Below are 19,785 nucleotides of genomic sequence, written 5' to 3'. Positions count from 1 at the left end.
TTTTTTCTTCGTAGATGTTTATCTTTCAGCAGATCCGACCACTTTTCCTCCTCGAAACCTTCAATGGCTCACTCTTGCCCTCAGACAGTCTACACATCTTACTTAGCGCGGCATTCAAGGTGCTCACTCACGTTTGGCACATGCTGAATGCCTGTTTCCTTCCCACTAACCCCCTGTCTACCTTTCATCCCAGCCACACCCAGCTACTCATTGTTCCCCAGAAATGCCCTTTGCTTTCATGCCAGTATTTACCCAACTGCCTTGGAATGGTTAAAGAAACATTAAACAGATTTTTTTCCTACAGGACTTCTGTCCATCTCCAAGAGAGAAATTCGGTAGACAGTATCAGAAATCAAGAAATTCAGGTTCAATGAGGTTATAGAACTCGCTTACAGTCACACAGCTCATAAATGATGAAACCAATATTCAAACCCAGGCCTGACTGACTTCCAGTAACTGTATTATTCTAGAAAAACTCAGCACTCACATGGCTGTGTGTAAGAATGCAGGGCTTACAGACCGCCTTCTGAAATATATGAAGTGGATTTCCCCTCTCCTCTTTCCTTTTCTGTGCTGATATACTTGACAATACTACAAAAATGACCAGATGTGTACACTGAAGAGTACGTTTGCACAATCCAGAATTAAACAGCTGCCCCCCTCACAACTATAAAAAATGACAAGTGGCCTGTTGATTTTTTAATACGCAAGCATGAAAATGGTGGATGGGGGACCTTTTGTGATTGCTGTTCTTCTAAAAATCTGTCCTTTAGCTGATTTTGTTTCAGAAGTAGATTAGCTCTTTGTCACCACTGGGAGATCCGGGCTGAGCTCCCTGCGCCCCTGGGAACAGGAAGTGGCCATGACAAGAAGCTACACGTCTGGAGAAGGAAGACGACACATGTCTTTTAACGATCATAGCATAATTAATAGCTCCTCCAAAGCACTCTTATAAACTTTTGAAGCACCTTAGAGATTACGTTTGTAATAATTTTCTCAAATAGTTCCTTTATTTACATTGTATAAATGAGAAAAGCTAAAAAACAATTAGGTCCGTTCTGTAGTTTCTTTTAGTTAGAGCTCTAAATTGCATTTCATAATAAGTAATCTGCGTGTATTTACAGATTGTACATGCTGTGGTAGATAATATAGATAATAATTATTCCCAGAAGGCTCAAAATATCAGGATAAAAAGTTGCTGAATCATTGAAATAAAAAGTACAAAAGTAAGCAGCTACTGAAATTTGTGGTTCAGCTTCTCAAAGAATGTTCATTTTCTACTTTTAAAGAGGTAGAACACAGTAAGTGACTGTGTTCTTACAAAAAAAAAAGAAAAAAAGGAACCACAAATCACACCACTCAATCGTCATCCCATCCTAAACTATACAGAATAAGCAAAACACTTAGACAAATTCTAATCATTCATACCACCCTCAGCAATTCCCGTATTGTACTGTATTTTATCTTCATTCTTCCGGGTAACTTCCTGAAGACCACGTCCTCTATGGCCCTCGGCCAAGCCAGTGCCTGCTCTGGCCTGGTCAACCTTGACAACCTTCACTCAGGCCAAGTCTTTGTCCATTCTTCAGAGTAGCCAGAGTGACCTTGTAGATACAGAAATCAGGTCACACCACTCCTCTGCACAAAATGCTCAGGCTCCTGGAGGCGGCACTCAGAGGGGATCCCAGATGGGTCACCGCCTGCCAGGGCCACGCACTGACTGACGTCTGCTGCCCTCTCCGCGCTCTGCCTCAGCCTTCTGGCCTTGTCCCCAGGCTTCATCTTCCCTCTACTTGACTCGTGCCTCCTCCTCCTCCACGTCTCTGTGTCACTTCCTTAGAGCAATGTCTCTTGATCACCCTGCACCCATCACTGTCTTCCCCTCACCAGGCTTTATTTTCTTGATAGCACTTGCTAATGTTTGCCACTGCATGACTGCCATCTATCTTTCTTATCAGACTAAGCCCTGTGTCGATGGGGATATTGTCACCTGGTTTGCCACTGTGTCCCTGGGGCCCAGAAGTGACTGGTACAGGGTGGGCACTCAAAATGTGTTGAATACATGAGTTCCAGCTCACGATGATTTTTCCCTGTTCTCATAATGCATATAAAACTGGCCATTTTCATGGTAACCCGAAGTTGCATTGCATTGTTCTCTAGTTGTTGCATAGAGATAGATTTAGCAAACTGTTTTCTATTTACTCTGTTCCGGGAGTGACAGGGCCTAGTGTATTTTAACATAAATGATGCTTAAAGCTTGCTAATTTTGTTCAACTTTCAATCTTTTGCTCTCTGTTAGAAAAGGGGCAAAGGTACACATCACATATCAGCTCTTATTTCAACATAAACATTGTCTCAAACAACACGATAAAGCTGAAAAAGACCGATGAGAAAAAAGGAAAGAAAATCTATCAAAAGCCATATCTTCCTTTGACAAATTTAAACATTTGTTTTAAACAATAATTTCCACTACCTTGGTTCCAAGTAGTCTTATATTGGCTCTTTGTTAACTGTGTAGACTACCAAATGAAAATAAAATTCAATATTGATTTTTAAAACCTTGTTTACATTATCATTAACTCACTACCACCATTAGCAAATAACCAATTATGTCAAACAAAACAGACTGTAATAGAACAAGAAGTTATGGCTTCACCTATCCTAAGAGAATTCCAAAGCATCTATAGTTATTCCCTGAATAAGTAACACCGCAGAGCCAGGATAAACAATGTATGAGGCACTGTGATTTGCACATTTTAGGCCCTATTTTAATGTTCATGCCACAGTAATTTAACAGCTGTAATAATGGTCATATTGTAACAAATATTGGGCTAAGCTAGTGACCTACCCAATTAAGTCTTTTAAAAAGGGCAACATTTTAAAACAAAACGCAACCCTTCCTCACAATGAGAGAAATTAAAATGCTCCAGGAAGTTTAGCAATTTATTTTGAGGGTGAAAAGTCTTTTAAACACTAAGTTGCAGAATATAATCACCTTCAAATTACATAACATCTATCATGTGCACAGTAGTCTATGGTTCCACTGCACAAATTTTTCCAGTGTCAATAAAAACTAACCATAGTTATTATTCCAAGGTCATGTTCTTTTGTTTTACTACTTAATAGTATTAGTTCTTTAAGAGTTTTAAATTTATATAAAAAGTTTATGATTAGAATGTGGATTGTTCTCTCCCTTTTCGTGCTTTCACAAATGCTAGCAAACATGCTGTACCTGGTGGTCAGCTGACACGAGCCCCATGTATTACTGCAACCCAATAACACAGACATTTTGGTCTAACGACCAATCCAACAAAACAGACTGTAATAGAACAAGAAGTTATGGCTTCACCTATCCTAAGAGAATTCCAAAGCATCTATAGTTATTCCCTGAATAAGTAACACCGCAGAGCCAGGTTACAGTCTGAATCGTTTGCCTGTGTTGGTGATTTGAAGTTGTGCGACAGGATCACGTCTGTAGAATGCCAGGTTCCGGGTGTATCACAGGACTGCTGCGACCGCTAACAGCTAGAGCACGCAAGATGCTACTGCTGTCCTTAAAATTCTGGGTTCTGCAGACAACTTTGAGCAGACACAGGCCAGCAGGATGTCACGGGAAGAGAGCTTACAGGACTCATGGGCAGGCCACACAGGCCTTGTTCTCAGGCAGCGGGTTAAACGTTTCTTTGAATAAAAGCATATTTTAGGAAAGAGGCACCAATTGGCAGCGAAGACTGCGTGAGGTTTGAAGCATTTACAAAAATAACTACATTAAAATTCTTGCTATGTCTTTACTGTACAGTCCAAAAGTAAATCTAGAATCATTCATGTGGCCTCTGTCACAACTCTAAGAATACACACTACCTCTGCCACTTCTCTGCCATATTTTGTTAGAATCTGCTCTTATTACTTAAGCAGTTGCAATCTAAATAAGACGAGGGGTTAGTGGGAGTCAGAAAAGAGAACCTAAAAGAAAAGTATTCAGTGCTTACATGTAGTCACCAACATAATCAAAATGCTACATTAGTCATTTTCAAGTAAATTTCAGGGCTGAAGGATTCTGAATAGGCCAAAAAAAAAAAAAAAAGTCTACACAAACATACACCAAATTTATCATTTCTTCATGTCACTCTTCTTTCTGCAGACTTGGAGAAGGACAATGTTTCCAGTTGAGTTAGCTCCTGTCCCAGCAGGTTTTACAAGGTTGGGAGACACGCAGCTGTGGTAAGTCAATGCCAGTTCTGACTGCATCCTTTCAAGTCGTAAGATTTCATCTCATTCTAAGAATATTAAGTGATTTCCCATATTCAAGAACCAACTTTAAAAAGCAGTTCTATTAGCTCTTTTATATGGTGAAACAATTTATGTTTGGTTCAGTTGTCATTTTATTGATATCTGGAAAATCCACCCTGATTTCTAAACAAAGTAAATGATACAGGCTCAGTCTTCAGGATTTCACGTACCTGTGCCACGACAATGACCTTGCTCTCAGTCAACCCAAATACACACGATGGCACAAACTGGTGTTTCTGGTCAGGAGACTATTCACGGACACTCAAGCCACCCAACCAATGATAAAATCATACTTCATGTGCAGAGACGTCTGAATGAAAAGACTGTAGAAACGTCAAAGGACACGAAGCCATATTTAAAGTGGGAGAAGGGCGCATTCAATAAGCACTTGAGAAGCTGCAGGAAAAGGGAGTTGGATGAAGGCCACTAGGCCAGAGGGAGGGCCCAGGGTTCCGCATAATCCGCGGAAGGCCTCGGTTTGCAAAGTTCTCCCCAAAGGAACCACTTGTACCTAAAGGCCAAACAGCACCGTTTAGTTTCCAGAAAATCCAGATTGTTACAACTGTTTCGTCTGCAAGCAAGTCTGATCCTCATTTTTTAAAAAGGCGCCCAAAAGCAACATCTCAAGGTACGAGTCACCTGCTCCAAATAACAGAAGGTTTAGCTGGACCTCTGAACCCTGGTAGGCCTGCGCAGGAGCTGCTGCTAGCGCCCAAGCTGGCCCCCACCTCCTTCTATCGGGCACTAGGCTCCGGGACCCCGCCCGGCGCTGGCAGGGTGGTGGGCGGCGCGGGACCCGGCAGCGTCCTTACCCCCCGCCTTCGCCCCACTTACTGTTGCTGGACTTGAGGTCCCGGTGCAGGATGGGCACGACGGCCTCCTCGTGAAGGTAGAGCATGCCGCGCGCGATCTGCACTGCCCAGTTGACCAGCACGTGTGGGGGGATGCGGCGCGCTCGGCGCGGGCCGGGTGCGCGCGGGTCTGGGGCGGCGTTGGCGGCGGCCAGCGCGCGGTTGAGCGCTCCACCGCGGGCGAACTCGAGCACCAGGCAGAGGTGCGGCTGGCGCAGGCACACGCCGCGCAGCTCGATGATGTTGGGGTGCCGTAGCATGGCGAAGAGCCGCGCCTCCCGCCGCACGCTCTCGGCCGCCGCCGCCGCGTCCTGCTCCGGGTCCCGGCGCGCCGCCTTCACCGCCACCTCCTGGCCCTGCCAGGTGGCGCGGTACACCTGTCCGAAACCGCCGGCGCCGATGAGCTCCTTGAGCTCCAGCCTCTCGAAGTCGACGTGCACTGGCGAGCCGGGCCGCGGCGGCGGCGGGCGGGCGGGCGGGCGGCACGGCGCCACGTAGTTGGCGGGGAAGATGCCCAGGCGCCGCTGCACCTGGCCGGCCCACCAGCCCTCGTCGCCAGAAACGGCGGCGTCCTGGGACAGCACCTCCACCAGCTGGCCGCGCCGCAGGCTCAGCTCGTCCTCGCCGCGCGCCTCGTAGTCATACAGGGCTGCCCACAGCCCCGCGCCCGCCGAGGCCGAGCCGCTGGAGGAGGCGGACGACGACGACGCGGAGCCGGCGGGGGCGCCCCGGGACGGGGACACCGGTCTGTCGGACGCGCCCTCGGCGCCCGGCAAGGCCATGAGGGGAGGCCGTGAGGGCGCGGGCGGAGCGCGGGACGACGGGCTCAGCCACCCGGGCGGCCGCTCATCGTCCGGCGGGGTCGCCGCCGAGCCCCGGGAAGACACGGAGAAGGGATCGGGGCTCCGGGACGGCGGGGGATCGTGGGCCCACTACCCGGAGGACCCAGCCTCAGCCCCCGTTCCTCCTCGGCCGCCTCTGCTGCCGCAGCGGTCCCCGAGCCCGCGGGCGCTGTCGCACCATGGTGGCGCGCTAGGCCTGCGGCCGGCCTGCAGCTCGCTCGGCCTCGCCGCCGCCCGGGCCGGTCCCTCCGGGCCTGGCCCGCCCTACGAGGACCCGCCCACCGCGCCGGGACCGCCACGCCTCCTCTGGGGCCCCGCCACCCCGCGGCTGGGGCTTGGGTGCGCTGCGCCCACGTGGCCCGGGAGGCGGAGCCAGCCGAGGGCAGCAAAATGTTTTCCCAAAAGCTTAAATGAAGCCAAGGATGAGGCTCCCGGAGTTCACGCTTCTCTAAAAAGTAGTGGCGGCGGGTGAAGAGCATCCGGTGCTGTAGGGCGTGACGCGAAGGCGGGGTTACGCTCGCGAATGTCACCGTGCTTCCCAGAACAGGCTGCCGAGCAAATCTGAGCGCGGCTCCAAAACAGCTTACCGGGCTGCGACCTTTTGAATCCACCGCGCAGCCCAGAACTGACTAGATAGGGTAGGTGACGGATCACCGCGCAGTGAGCCGCCGGTCTGTGGAGGCCTGAAGCTCCTCCTTCTGGACAGATAACCCCCGCGTTTGTCTTTACTGTTTACGCCAAGGGGAAAGGACTGCCTGTCCTCTGGAACCCACAGGTTGGGTGTAGGAGGCATTGGCCAAGACGGTGCTAGAGGCTTAGCCTTACGTATTCCCGGGAAAGGGGAATAGCGCAAGAGAGTCTGTGCCCAGAGACTCAGGTTCTCGCTGGCATGCTGACTTTTTATTTACCGGGTGTTTACTGGGCCCAGTTCACAGCGGGTTTCCCTTCTCTACCCCATTCTCCCTCCATCCTATCCCTTGTACAGTTTCCGCCACAATCATGACAGGCTGTGATCACCCACAGACACGTGGATCTCCGCTCTGCATGAGGAAACACGTGGATCTCCTCTATATGATGAGATACGTGGATACCCTTTCTATGTGATGGAGGTGTTGGAAGAACCCCGCGAGGTGTGAATACATCTAATTTCACTAATATTTATTGAGCACTGTGTGTAAGACACCAGGCTAAGGATGGGAGGTTACAAAGCCCCTGCGCTAGAGAAAGATAAGAGAGAATAAAGTAAGTTCTGTGGCAGAAGAATCAGCCAAATGTCCTGGGCTCAAGTGCAGGAGCCACTCATTATGCCTGCACTCGCTGGGGGTGCTTTGTGGTGTGTCATTGGAGCTGAGTATGACGGATTCATAGTGAAGAGGAAGCACATTCCAGGCACTGAGCAAAGGCACGCGAGTACCAGTAAATTGTGGCCCAGGAAACTGAGAGAGGTAGAAAGGTTCCTGTGGCAGGAGATGAGGCTAGAAAGAAAGAAGAGGGCCCAGCTCTAAAAATTCTAAAGAAAGGAGAGTGTCCTGTGGAAGCCAGAGTTTCCTGAAGCGTGGGTCCTTTACTGTCTGCTAAGGGAGAGACTGTTTTGGTCTTATGGCGATAAGATATGTAATAGTGAATCACATAATGAAAAAATGTATTGCCTTTTCAGTTTCTTTCAGTTCTTTAAATTATACCATTTATTGGCTGTGTGACCTTGAGCAAGTTACTTTACTTCTCTGTGGCTGTTTCCTCACTGTCAAATGGGAATAATAATAAATAGTAGGAAGCTCATAGGGTGGTTATGAAGACTAAATGAGCTAATAGATGTAAAGGCTTGGGAAGATGCTTAGCACGTATTAAGTTTTTAATAAAAATCAGCTCTTCCAGTCGGGATGTCAGAGAATCAGGAGTTCAGAGAGGAGGGCAGGAACGGAGGAAATTTACTTTTGGAAGTAATTCTCTAAGCCGATATTACACACTACAGAAGACTGTTCTGGGCCATGTAGACAGCAGGGGGACCCAGCGTTTTCTTTTGAGTTAGAAGGCCCGTGCACAGCTATGTGACAGTTCCATTCACCCTGGCAGACTCTTTGTGCCCTTCAAGGACTGTGGGTGGCCTGCCAGGATCCAGCCTCTCCAGTTCCAGAGGGATCAGGCTGCAGAGCCTTCTAACTTAGCTAAACTTGAGACCTCGCTTGACTCACACACCTGGTACTAAGTTGTCCCCATTGGTGACAACGCTCCACACCGCCACTCATCCTGTAGACCCTCCTTGAGCCTCGAGCAATGTGATCCCCTGGGACCTTTTCCCCATTTGGGACCTCTGAGTAGGAAACTGTCCTGGAAGGGAGTCTGCCTAAGCATGATTATCCCAAAATTCATCATTTGTTACTTTTGCGTCTTTTTTTAACCCCCCAGATCTTACACTTGGGGAAGTAGCGTGGGTGTCATGCATTGCTCTGAGTTGCGTACTGTAACCACGCCCACTCTGCCCAGCCCAGCACCTTCCCCAGGAAGACAGTAACACAAAAATAACAGACTGCTAAGACAGAACCTTGGTGATAAATAGATTGATGAAAATAAAAACCAAAGCAAAAAAATGTAAAAGATCAGACAGACAAAGAGGACAACGGGTTAGTGTTAGGGAAAACAGAGGGAATAGCTGTATGGAATTGCTCTCCTTAAAAAACAAGGTTGGATTTGTCCATGTTGGCTCTGGAAAGAGAACCAGCCCCTAAGAATCTCCTCTCTTTGGGAATCTTCCTCTAGTGAATTACCACTGCCCCTATTATCTTAGCTCAGCAGTTCTCTAAGTGTGGTCTGTGGGCCCCAAGAGATCCCTGAGACTTTCTGGGGGTTCACTAGGTCAAAACTATTTCATAATTATACTAAAGTGTAATTTGCTTTTTTTTGACTCTGTTGACATTTGCGCTGATGGTGCAAAAGCAGTGGTTAGTACAGCAACTCAAGGCAACGGCATCAGATTGTACCAGTAGCTATTATTCAATGTCACACACTTGCAGTGGAAGAAAAAAAAAAAGCCAGGTTCATTCTGAAATGTCCTTGACAGAGCAGTAAAAATTATTAATTTAATTAAATCTTGACTCTTGAGTACAGTTCTTTAATATTTTATGTGACAAAATGGGAAATACATATAAAAAATTCTGCTTCATACCCCAGTATAATGGCTGTTTTATGAAAAAGCACTTCACAGTGATTTTTGTTTTTTTGGCTGTATGCCAACTTAGTCACTTTTTTTCATGAAACACCATTTTTACTTGAAAGAATGACTGATAGACACATTTGGATATTTGGAAGATATTTTCTTGAAAGTGAACAAAATGAGACTATTATATCATGGAAAACCATGAAATTTGTTTTCAATGATGAATTTGAGCTTCAAAGCAAAAATCAGGATTTTGGAAAACTTGTAGCTACTTTTATAAGCTCAACAACTTCCCAAACACTTCAAGACTTCTGGTAGGATTGGTAGTGGTATTAACAAATGTGATTTCTTGATTGTTTAGTGACCTAGGCCAACAATTGGAAGATCTGTAAGTTCTGTGAACCGATACTTTCCAAAGATCAGCATCTTTTTGAAATCACAAAATTATGAACGGATAAAAGACCATTCAAAGTGGATTATGAAATGTTCATTCATAATGATTTCAGATTCTGCTTTGCAACTAGTCTTTAAAAGACCACCACTTGTCGAGTTTTGGAATAGTATCAAAGAATATTCACAATTACCTAAAGAGGCTATCAAAAATACTTCGGCCTTGGAAAAGATTAGTGGTGTCCAGAGTTAGGGAGGTGGAGAGACTGGAAGGTGGCTCTAGTTACAAAAGGGTAGCACAAGAGACGTGTATGATGAGCTGATCTGTACCTTGACTGGGTTGCTGGTCACACAGATGTGCACATGTGACAAAATCGCACAAAACTGAACACACACATACACACACACACGAATGCATTTAAAACTGGTGAAGCTGAAATCAGTTCACTGAATTCTATCAATGTTGATTTCTTGGGTGTAATATTGTACTGTACTACCATTGGACAAAATCGTGTGAGGGCTGCACAGGCTCTCTCTGTCTTATTTCTTACAACAGCACATAAATCTACAATTAAAAGTTTTTTTTTTAACTTTTTATTCGTTTTTTACTTCCATTTGTTATATTTTACTTTACCAAAGTTCATTTTGTCTGCCAACCAAAATTAAAAATTTTTCACTGGGTGGTCAGAATTAAATGTGGGAATAGTAATTTCCAAGGCTCTTGGGCATATCACACCTCAATACATAATGCCATTTGAACAAACCAAATATACATGTATGCGATCTGCATCGTCACCAGTATTCTTGGTATTTTTCACCGTGAACCATGCTATCATGAAACTAATAATAGAGATAGTTTGTAATAGAGATAGGACAGAATACGCAGAAAGAAGGGGGGCGTGTCCAACACCATTTTTTTTTTTTTTTAATGTCAGGCAGTAATCTAATATTTGGGATATAAAAGTGAACAAGACAAAGTTGTCTATCATCATGAAGCTTATATTTTAGCAGCAGTCGATGAGAAATAAAACATATAAGTAAATTACACGGTATATTAGAATTTGATAGCTTCTGTATAAGAATAAGGAAAGCAGGACAGGAATGGGTCAGGAATGGGGTGAAAGTGGGCTGTTCTCCTGGATGGACAGGGTGGCTTCGTTGAGAAGGTGAGATCTGAGCAGAACCTTGAAGGAGATAAAGGAATTGGACAAGCAATTATCTGGAGGAAGAGTAAGTGAATATATGCCATAAGGGAGTTCACAATCTACTTTGACTTTCCCTTCTCAGGAAGGCCCAATTCAATACTCCAATATTCTAGTTGAGTGACTCTGAATGAAGGCGGTGTGAGTACAAAGTAGCATGAACTATTAGGTTGGTGCAAAAGTAATTGTGGTTTTCGCAATTATTTTTAACCTTTTAAACTGCAATCACTTTTGCACCAACCTATTACTTTTTGAATGTGTTGAGATTGTAAATTAGCCTTTTTCTCTTGAATCTGGTTCACTGGCTTCCTTCTCATGAGCTTAAAGATGTGGGGGTAAGTGAATAATAATAATAACGATAATGGTACAGCAACAGTAGCTCACATTTACTGGCATGTATTGTTAAGTGTTGACGCTTTTAATTCAGTCTGTGTGTTGGCTTACTGTTTATTCTCAAAGGTTCACCTGGCTTCTAGCTTTAGACAAGTAATCGTGAGTTTCAGAATTTCTGTAACTTTAATCAGAGGACAAGACTAGAGCCTGGCCTGTCCATGCTTAGACAATGGGCTACTTCATTAAAGAAGACAACAATGTAAAAATCCGAGTGGTTTCAGAAAGCCAAGGTCTGTTTAAACCCTTGGAGATATGCCTTCTGAGGTAAAGCTACAAAGCTCGTGACCTTGGACCTGAGATAGGAAGATTACTGTTCCATTCAGAGTTGCCATTTTTGTACATTTTGTCCTATCAAAATTCGTTTTATATTATTTATAATTTACTGGACCCTTTTCAATTGTAATGACTAATGCCTCGTAACCTGCTAGAAATGTTCAACAGAGGACAAAGATGATCAAAAGAAAAAAAAAAAAGAGCAAGTGTTTACTTTTTAATAAGTGCCAGCAGCCAGCTAGTTACACTATGAAACATACAGTGAATCATTCTTGGTGAGAACGTCTAATTCTTGGACTCATGGGTCACAGGTGACTTTTACTCTGAACAAATTTACTCTATAATGCTGTTTTATCTTACTCACTCCATGAAAATGATGGTTTCCTGCATATCAGATCTAGGGACACACAACACAAGTCAAACTTACAGCACTGTTCTTTCTTGTGACCTTAAGCTTTTATTTCAAATTTACAATATTTTTAATCCATATATAAAATTAGAAGAATATTGACATACCCCTTAAGAAAATGATGAATACCATGAGAATTAATGAGATAATAAAATTAAACAGCTCTTTTGAAATTCTTAGAAGAAAAACACTAAATAATTCCAAGCATTTTTTTTCCTAATTATGCTTCAAATATAGGCCAATTCAGCACTGATCTCAGGTTTCTTTCATAAAGTGACCCCTTTTTCTTAGTCTTTTAAAATCTTTGCTGAATTTCCTTCCAAACTCTTAAATTAACCCAGCTGACTTTTCCTTCTTTCATACACAAATGTGGAACATACCGAGTGTAGGTATTCTGCTTTATTCCATTCCTGTTACAGCCGTTTCTCCTGCCTCAGTGTTAGTTTAATCTCTGTAGGAATTTCCAGGGCCCAAAGCCTGAGTCATGGTCGATTTTATGGGTGCTATTGTTACCGTATAGGGTTGTTTTTATCCGGAGGAGCTGATGAATGTCAAGTACTTTGAAAACTGCAATGTGCCCTATAAATGTAGCCTTGTTTCCTGTAGGCTACTGAACTGCAGGATTATGTGAAGTCTCCTACTCTTTCCTTAAGACACTTGATAAAGTTGCGGGATCAGTGAGTGGAAGCTTCCCGTAAGGATCTCTTTCATGGGTTTTTCTTATCTGATAATGCTCTTGGACAAACTGGTTTCTGTAATAACAGTAAGAATACCCTTAAAAAAAAACAAAAACCCTTAGTCTGACTCTCAAAGATTTGAAATTAAATAGTTTGAAATAATATTGACAAATTACAGTATTATTCATCAGGTCGTGTCTGAGCCCCAGCTTCCACTTATGCTGGATATTTACTCCTTAATACTAACTTTGGAATTGGGAACCTATTTTTCCTACGTAGATGGATCCTACGCCTGCTTTTTAAAGTGAAATCAATATTCTTTCAGCAGCTTCTTATTGTCTTGATAAGTTGCCTCCATCTTTTAATGTTTTCTATGTTTACAATTCATCTAGAGGGATCCTAGAAAATCTATGTGTGTGTTCTAATTATTTCATACACACATTTAAAAAAGAAAATTCATAGTTTTTAAAAGTTATGTGTAGAGAGGGTAGTTTGAAAATCAAATGTCCCCCTCACTCTCCCTCCATCCCCCAGCCATCCATTTCCTGGCCTCAGAGGATAATTTGTATCTCTCCAGAAATAGATTCATACACATATGCATTTATTTATACCTTACTCTTTTCACTTAATGCACCTTGAAGGGGATCATTTTGTAGCAGAACATTTAAAGCTGCTTCATTCTCTTTGTTACGTTGTACCCACTGTATGTGGTATTGTAATTAGGATTTGCAGTTCAACCGGTGGCTTTCGTTAATTTCCAGGATATTGAAGTGATTGATTTTAGTTGCTTCACCTGTATTTTCATTATTTTTGTGGAAGAGTGAGTTTACCAAAGTCCTTACTCTGTGATTACAGATGTCAATTATCCTAGGATCTATCTTAATGTTAATTAATTAATTAACTAATTAATTAATTTTGGTTATGGGGCGGGGCATTTACTGTTTAGGTGAAGTCCTCCTTTATTACTGAAAAGTTCTTTAATTACAATTTAGAATCCACTCTGGTCCATTATGTCTATTTTGTTCTTCAGGGACATTAATTTGCATAGAAGTTGAAGAAAAAACAATTTTAAACAGTAAGTAATAATAGTCACCCACAAAACACACACACACAATACACACTGTCCTTCACAAGACATGAACAAAATAATCAGGTGAAAAGTAGAACTGTCATTTGGGGGCAAGCTTTCTGGAGTACTGAATTCACCCTTTGTTCAAGTTTTTTCTTGCTGGTAATACCAGCTGCTGTACTGCATTTTACTGTATTTGAAGTGGTGTTCTGGGGCCACCTAGTGGTACAAATGAATAAAGACCACTCTGCTTTTTCTTTTCCATTTTTTCCCCCTCCTCCTCCTCCTCCTCCTCCTCCTCCTCATAATAATAATAATAATAATAATAAAACAATAATAATAATTGGTATTTCCTACTTCATACTTGACTGTTTGAGTCATAACAGGAGGTTAAAAGAACCCCAAAATGTTATTTATGTTATATGTTCACTCTCAGGCAGAGATAAGCATATTTGAGAAAATGTCAAATTATTTCCACACTTCTCAGTGCCTATTGACTGAGGATTAGCCTGCCTTTTCTCCACTTCTTCAAACCCTTTCTGCTATGCTCTCTGAAATTCCCACGTCATCATGATGAACTTGGACTTTACCTCCAGCGAGTACACTACAGAATGATCCCTACCCCATGCCCATATCCTCTGTGCTGCTTCCCCACTGTGTCCTCCAATCCTGACACTGTCTGTTGATTGTACAATTCTACCTCCTTTAGGAAGACGTCAACTTACACTTCTGACCCTTTAAGAGAAAGATTTCAGGATTTATGACTTTCAAGCTGATATAGGGAAAGTTTGAATAACAAAATATAATCTATCCCCCAAAATCGAAGAAAAAGAATAGAAGAAGCAGAACTAATTGCAAATCATTTAAAAGATGATATTATTAAATCCAAATATATTAATAATTACATTAAATGTAAGCAGACCAAGTATCTCAAATATAAGGCAAAGATTATCAGACTAAGGAAAGCTTAAAATTGAACTATATGCTGCTTATAAGAGATAAACCTAGAACATAAGGATACAGAAAAGTTCAAAGTAAAGTGATACAGAAGTTATGCCCATACAAACACAAATGAAAGAAAGCTGGTATAACTAAATTGATAATAGACAAGATTGAATTTAAAGCACAAAATTTATTGGAGGGACTCTGCATGGTTATAAAATATTAATTTATTTAGCAAGATATAAAAAACTTTAATTGGATATGCCCAAAAAGGGTATATATATATATATATATATATATATATATATATATATATATATATAACATTTATATATATATATATATAAATATAACATTTATATATATATATATAGCCAAAAGAATGTATACACATTTTAAGAAAGGAAAACTGTATTAAAATTGTAATACTCAATATATACAAATAACAAAAGATGAATGCAAGTCACACTTGACTTCTGCAATTACAAGAGGTACTCAGAGTGGTTACCATCGGTGTAATTTTAATACAGTTTTTTTCCTTTCTTAAAATGTGTATACATTTCTTTGGCACCCTTTGTGTGTGTGTATGTGTATATATATGTGTGTGTGTGTGTATATACACATATATTGTACTTGACACTATATATATATATATATATATATATATATATATATATTTTTTTTTTTTTTTTAATAATCTTTGCTTTCTCATTTTATTCCAGACGACCTCCTCTCACTGTTCCTCAGTCCTAGGAGTCTTGCTTCTGCTTTTACTAATATCTGGGTTATTCATCATCGCTTATTTACTTTCTCAGCTTTTCCATTTCCCATGTAAAATTATCCTTGCCTCAAAGCCAGAGTTGTACCTTTCTTATGGCTGGACCTTAATCGACAGGGAGAGAAGTTGGAGATGCAACACCACCAGGAAACCACTGTGATGATTCAAGTAAGAAGTCCTGAGGCCTTGACGCGAAGCAGTGGTGGTCGGATCGAGCAAAGCACCCGGTTAACAACCACTTGGAGACCAAATCGATAGGCCTGGATCATTGCCTGGATATGGAGGTAAGAGAGGAGGGTGAGAGAGAGCAGGAAGCTGGGATAGCTCTTGGGTTCTGAATGATTGGGTGGACTGTAGTTTTACTAATGGAAATCCAAAATACAGAAGGTATAATACAATGGAAAAGTAACAATAAGACCATGCTGAGGGCCTGGAGGTGGGAGGTGGGGGCCCAAGAGGATAGAAACCTGAAGTTCAGAAAACAAGTCAGGGCTGGATATAGAGATTTCAGAGTCACCAATGTGTGTGTAATCATTAGAGCCGGGACAATAGAGTAAGACCATCCCAGAAAAAGCAGAGTAGTAGAGAAGAAACATGCTGAATTTCCCCCATATCAAAGGCCAATTATTCAACAGGAACACCTCGTGGGCCTTGTACCTGCCTTTAGATTACACCTGCCTGCATGGCCGCTAAGGACTAGCTTACTTGGCTGCCTCCACTTCGTCATACATGCTCACTCTTCCTAAAAAATGCGTGTAGGGGTCTGCCCACGTCAGCATCTTCAGCCCCTGACGCTGCTGTGACGTACGTCACTCCTAACAGTGACTTCATCATTGTATTTGGCCCCTTCTATGGCACTTGACACTATTAGTCATTTCCTTCTGGAATGGCTCTTTCCCCACTTGGTTAGTTGATGATAACAGGCTCACCGTGGTCTCCTACTCTCTTCCTCTTTTTCTCCTGCCTATGCCTTCAATCCTTATAATCTGTAGTCCTTGTATATCCTTACTCCACACTTTTCCAGGACATTGTCATTCCTGTTCATGGAACTCTATGCTGATTTCTCCCAAGTCGATATCTCTGTTTCAGACATCTGTCTGAACTAAGCTCCAGAACCATACTCTCCCTGCCCCACCTCCCAAGTCCCCAGGCAACTCAAATTCAGTGTAGTCATTTTTTTATGTTAAATTGCCTATATTCCATAATTTGATTAATTTTACAACATAGGCACCCCAGCCCAAACCGGAAAGTTACCTTATTCTTTTACCTCTACATTGAATTGGTTTCCAAGTCCTAAGTGGCATTTAATCCCTCAACATCATGTCCAGTCCTGGTGGTTTGGGTAGCCAACGTTCCGCCTGCACTACTGGTGACCCCACATCCATGTTTAACACCTTTTAGTGCCTGTCCTTTGCCTTGGATAAGGTGAAAAATTTCACATGACCCGCAAAACTGATCTCTGCTTATTGCTCTTGTTAAGTTGCCTACTGTTCCACTTCCTCCCTTCCCAGACCTACCTTCTAGGCACATTCGACTGTGCTGACATTTTCCCCAAATTGCCACGTTTCTCTTTGCTCACATTTATCTGCCTAGAGAACTAGTATTTAGCCTTAAGTCCCAGCTCTCTGGGTCTCATTGACACTACCCCTCCTTCACAGACTTGACCCTGTCACCTCTTCAGTGCCTCAACTCTTATATATCATAAATCTGTATATGTTGGTTCACAACCCCAGGAGTTCCCTGAGTGAAATTTGGAACTACTCCTCAAACACAGAGGGCAAAGAGGGACCTGAGAAGAGGCAGACCACTCCAGATCGGTAGGAGGCAGGATTAACAAACAGGAGAACTTACATATGAGGCTTGTCATGGGCGCAGCAAGAGCTATAGATCTCTGCACCCACCTGCCAGAATTTTCATAGAAGACTTATTGGGGTTCAGCCATGTATACAATCCAGATAGTTTCAATATCACATTGCTTTCTCCAGCTGCACCCTTGAAGTGTCTGCTGGTGCATGAATGGTGGGCTAAACATACATTCAAGCATGGGGCGGGGACTGGCCCTGGATCTGAGCTGGGGCGGGGATTGCTTGCCCCACGTCCAGCTCTTGGGTTAACGCGAGGTCACATTGTCTCGGTGAATTCCAACAGCATATACTCCTATGTATACAATCCTATTATAGCACAGAGCACACTGTTTTGCAAATCTTTATTTTTTGCCTGTCTCCCTTTGTAGTTGGTGAACTTCTTCATGGTAGGGACTATATTTGATTTATATTTGTTTTTTCAGTCTTCAGAAAAATGCCTGGTACACAGAAGGTGCTCAATAAACATTGGGTGACTCAGGTACGAGTGAATAAGGGCACTCTCTTGGTGCAGGGATGGGCCGGTTACATGGGCATTGCTCCTGGGCCTGTACACGACCCCACGTAGTGTGGCACTTCCCTGTGGAGTTGACTGATTGAGTCATTCATTCATTAAACATTTATAGAGCACCTGGTAGGTTTCAAGCATTGAGGCTGTATGAAAGCAATTACCCTCTGTGTCTTTGAGAAAATTATTCTTCCAATACAGAAAGCAGCACTGTTACATTTTGGTTAGCCATTCCTGCAGATGGATGCAGAGCAGATTGAAGAGCGGCTCAGGCTGGAGCCATACATACCAGTCTGAGACTTGACTGTGACCCAGTGGGCTTTCATGTCCCAGACCTGCTTCTTGGGTGGGACGCTCCTTGTTTCATTTCAGCAGAGGAAGGCTGGCATGCCTTCCCTGGGTCTGAGCAAGGCAGCAGATCTGCTGCTGCAGATTAGAATGTGGCCAGGGCACGTACAGGGGCCCATGTCACAGAAGAGGCGTGTTTGGGATGGATGAGGCAAGCGTGATGCAGGTAAGGCAGGTTTGGGGTCATGGAGCCTTCTAATCCTTGTTCTTCCGCAAAGGCCCTAACTCACACAGGGCTTCCTCTGCTCGTTTCTAAGGAAGACAAGTTCCCTTTTATCCCCCACCCCTTTTCCAAACCTGTTCTCTTCAGGAATCTGATACTCATTTACTTTATCAATTACTAATAACGAGGGCGTCCTTTCCTCTTTCTAAAGATCATGAGTTCCTCTTTGTCTCTTCCCTGTCCAAAACTACTTTCAGAAAGAGAATCTGAGATTTATCTACTGTACATTATAAAGGACTAGGAAAGCTTAAGATTGATTAGTTCAGTGATAGCTTCCTACCTAAGCAGTATGGAGAGATTTACAGTAATGTTTACATAGCTGAGTGACGGCAGGGATTGTGGTCTAGGAAATATACAGAAGACAAGCAGCTTAACTGAGGCTCCTGAAATTACTCCAGGAAGGTCGTTATCTTCTTCATATGCCAAGTTGGACAACAGGGAGGAGGAGGAGGAGAAAAGCTCAGGGAGGGAAAAAGGTCAGTGCCCAAGGTGCAGGTAGAGCTTAGATTAACGGAACGTCTGGGGTGAGTGGTTAATTAAGGAGAGAGAAGCTGAGCAGGCAGCGCTCAGTGGGAGAAATTAGTGAGTGAGTGACCTGTGACGGGATCTGAGTTACACAAATGTTTTGGTGCAGGTGGCAAAAAGGCAAAGGGGCACGTCCAGGTTTGTCTCTTCTGACAGAATATCTTTCACGCCCCCGAATAGGAGGATGGTGCGAAAAGGAGGAGGGAGCGGGCAGAGGCCAAAGAGGAGGGGCTGGAGGGACTCCCAAACCCTTCTCCCTCCCACCGCAGGCCAGTGGAGGGACTGGGGCGGGCGCTGGGCGGAGCCTCTTGTGCATCCTCTGAGCAGCCGCCGCTGAGCATCATGGGAAAATCCTTCCTCCCTCGGACATGGCGTCTACCTGCCCGGCGGCAGTAGCCGGCTCCGGCGCCGCGGTTCGCAGGTCTGGGCAGAAAAGCGGCTCAAGCTTCAGTCGTGAGGCGGAAGGAGGTGGAGGGGGCGGCGGCAGCGCGGCCCGGGGGCCCGGGTGTTAAAGCTGAGGGCGCCCGGGGCCCCGGCAGCAGCAGGCATGGTGTCGCAGGTGCTGCAGCTGCTCCGGCAGGGCGTGTGGGCCGCGCTCACCGGGGGCTGGTACCACGACCCCGAGCAGAGCAAATTCACCAACAGCTGCCACCTGTACCTGTGGCTGTTCCTGCTGCTGCTGCCCATGGCCCTGCACCTGGTGAGTGGGGAGGCTCAGCCCCGGACAAACGCGGGACAGGAGGGAAGACGCCCAAACCTGAGCGTCTGCCTCCTGATGGAAAGGGCTGGCAGTGATTCTTAAAAGGTGGGATGGGGAAGGTCTTCAGAAATTTGGGACAGAGAAAGTCCAGGGAAAAGGGAACGAGGGACTCAATAGCAGGAAAAGATGTAGAAAGGACTTTGGGGGCCCTGGGACTCATTAAGAATTGATGCTGGCAGTTAGAATGAGTCAGACTCTACTTGTCCCTGGGCAATGTTGAACCTCTTTTATAGGTGGACAATCCTAGGCCTCTTGGCTGTTTCGCTTGGGGTAATGTTTGGTATAAGAT

General features: G+C 44.0%; 2 protein-coding genes across 6 annotated transcripts in view; one reads left to right on the top strand and one right to left on the bottom strand.

Annotated features, from left to right (window-relative positions):
- The window catches only part of MAP3K21 (mitogen-activated protein kinase kinase kinase 21), a 60,618-nt gene extending 54,326 nt beyond the window's left edge, over window positions 1-6,292 (bottom strand). Inside the window, exon 1 of one of the 2 annotated variants that reach the window (XM_074316662.1) lies at window positions 5,125-6,292. In XM_074316662.1, the coding sequence (XP_074172763.1) occupies window positions 5,125-5,923 (799 nt within the window). In that variant the 5' untranslated portion in view covers window positions 5,924-6,292. The remainder of the gene's footprint in view (window positions 1-5,124) is intronic. The other variant, XM_019712885.2, reaches the window with a different exon arrangement.
- PCNX2 (pecanex 2) overlaps window positions 4,142-19,785 on the top strand; it is a 242,855-nt gene continuing 227,211 nt past the window's right edge. For 2 of the 4 annotated variants that reach the window (XM_074316661.1, XM_019712883.2), the window contains exon 1: window positions 19,073-19,436. In XM_074316661.1, the coding sequence (XP_074172762.1) occupies window positions 19,284-19,436 (153 nt within the window). In that variant the 5' untranslated portion in view covers window positions 19,073-19,283. Of the gene's footprint in view, window positions 4,222-15,387; window positions 15,555-19,071; window positions 19,437-19,785 lie in introns of those variants that run through there. The other 2 variants (XM_019712884.2, XR_012490740.1) reach the window with 2 other exon arrangements.

This window comes from Rhinolophus sinicus, linkage group LG12 (genome assembly GCF_036562045.2).
Source record: "Rhinolophus sinicus isolate RSC01 linkage group LG12, ASM3656204v1, whole genome shotgun sequence".
In the NCBI taxonomy this organism is placed as follows: Eukaryota; Metazoa; Chordata; class Mammalia; order Chiroptera; family Rhinolophidae; genus Rhinolophus; species Rhinolophus sinicus.
Note: the sequence above shows the minus strand (reverse complement) of the source record. Positions and strands in the feature narration are given on the sequence as shown.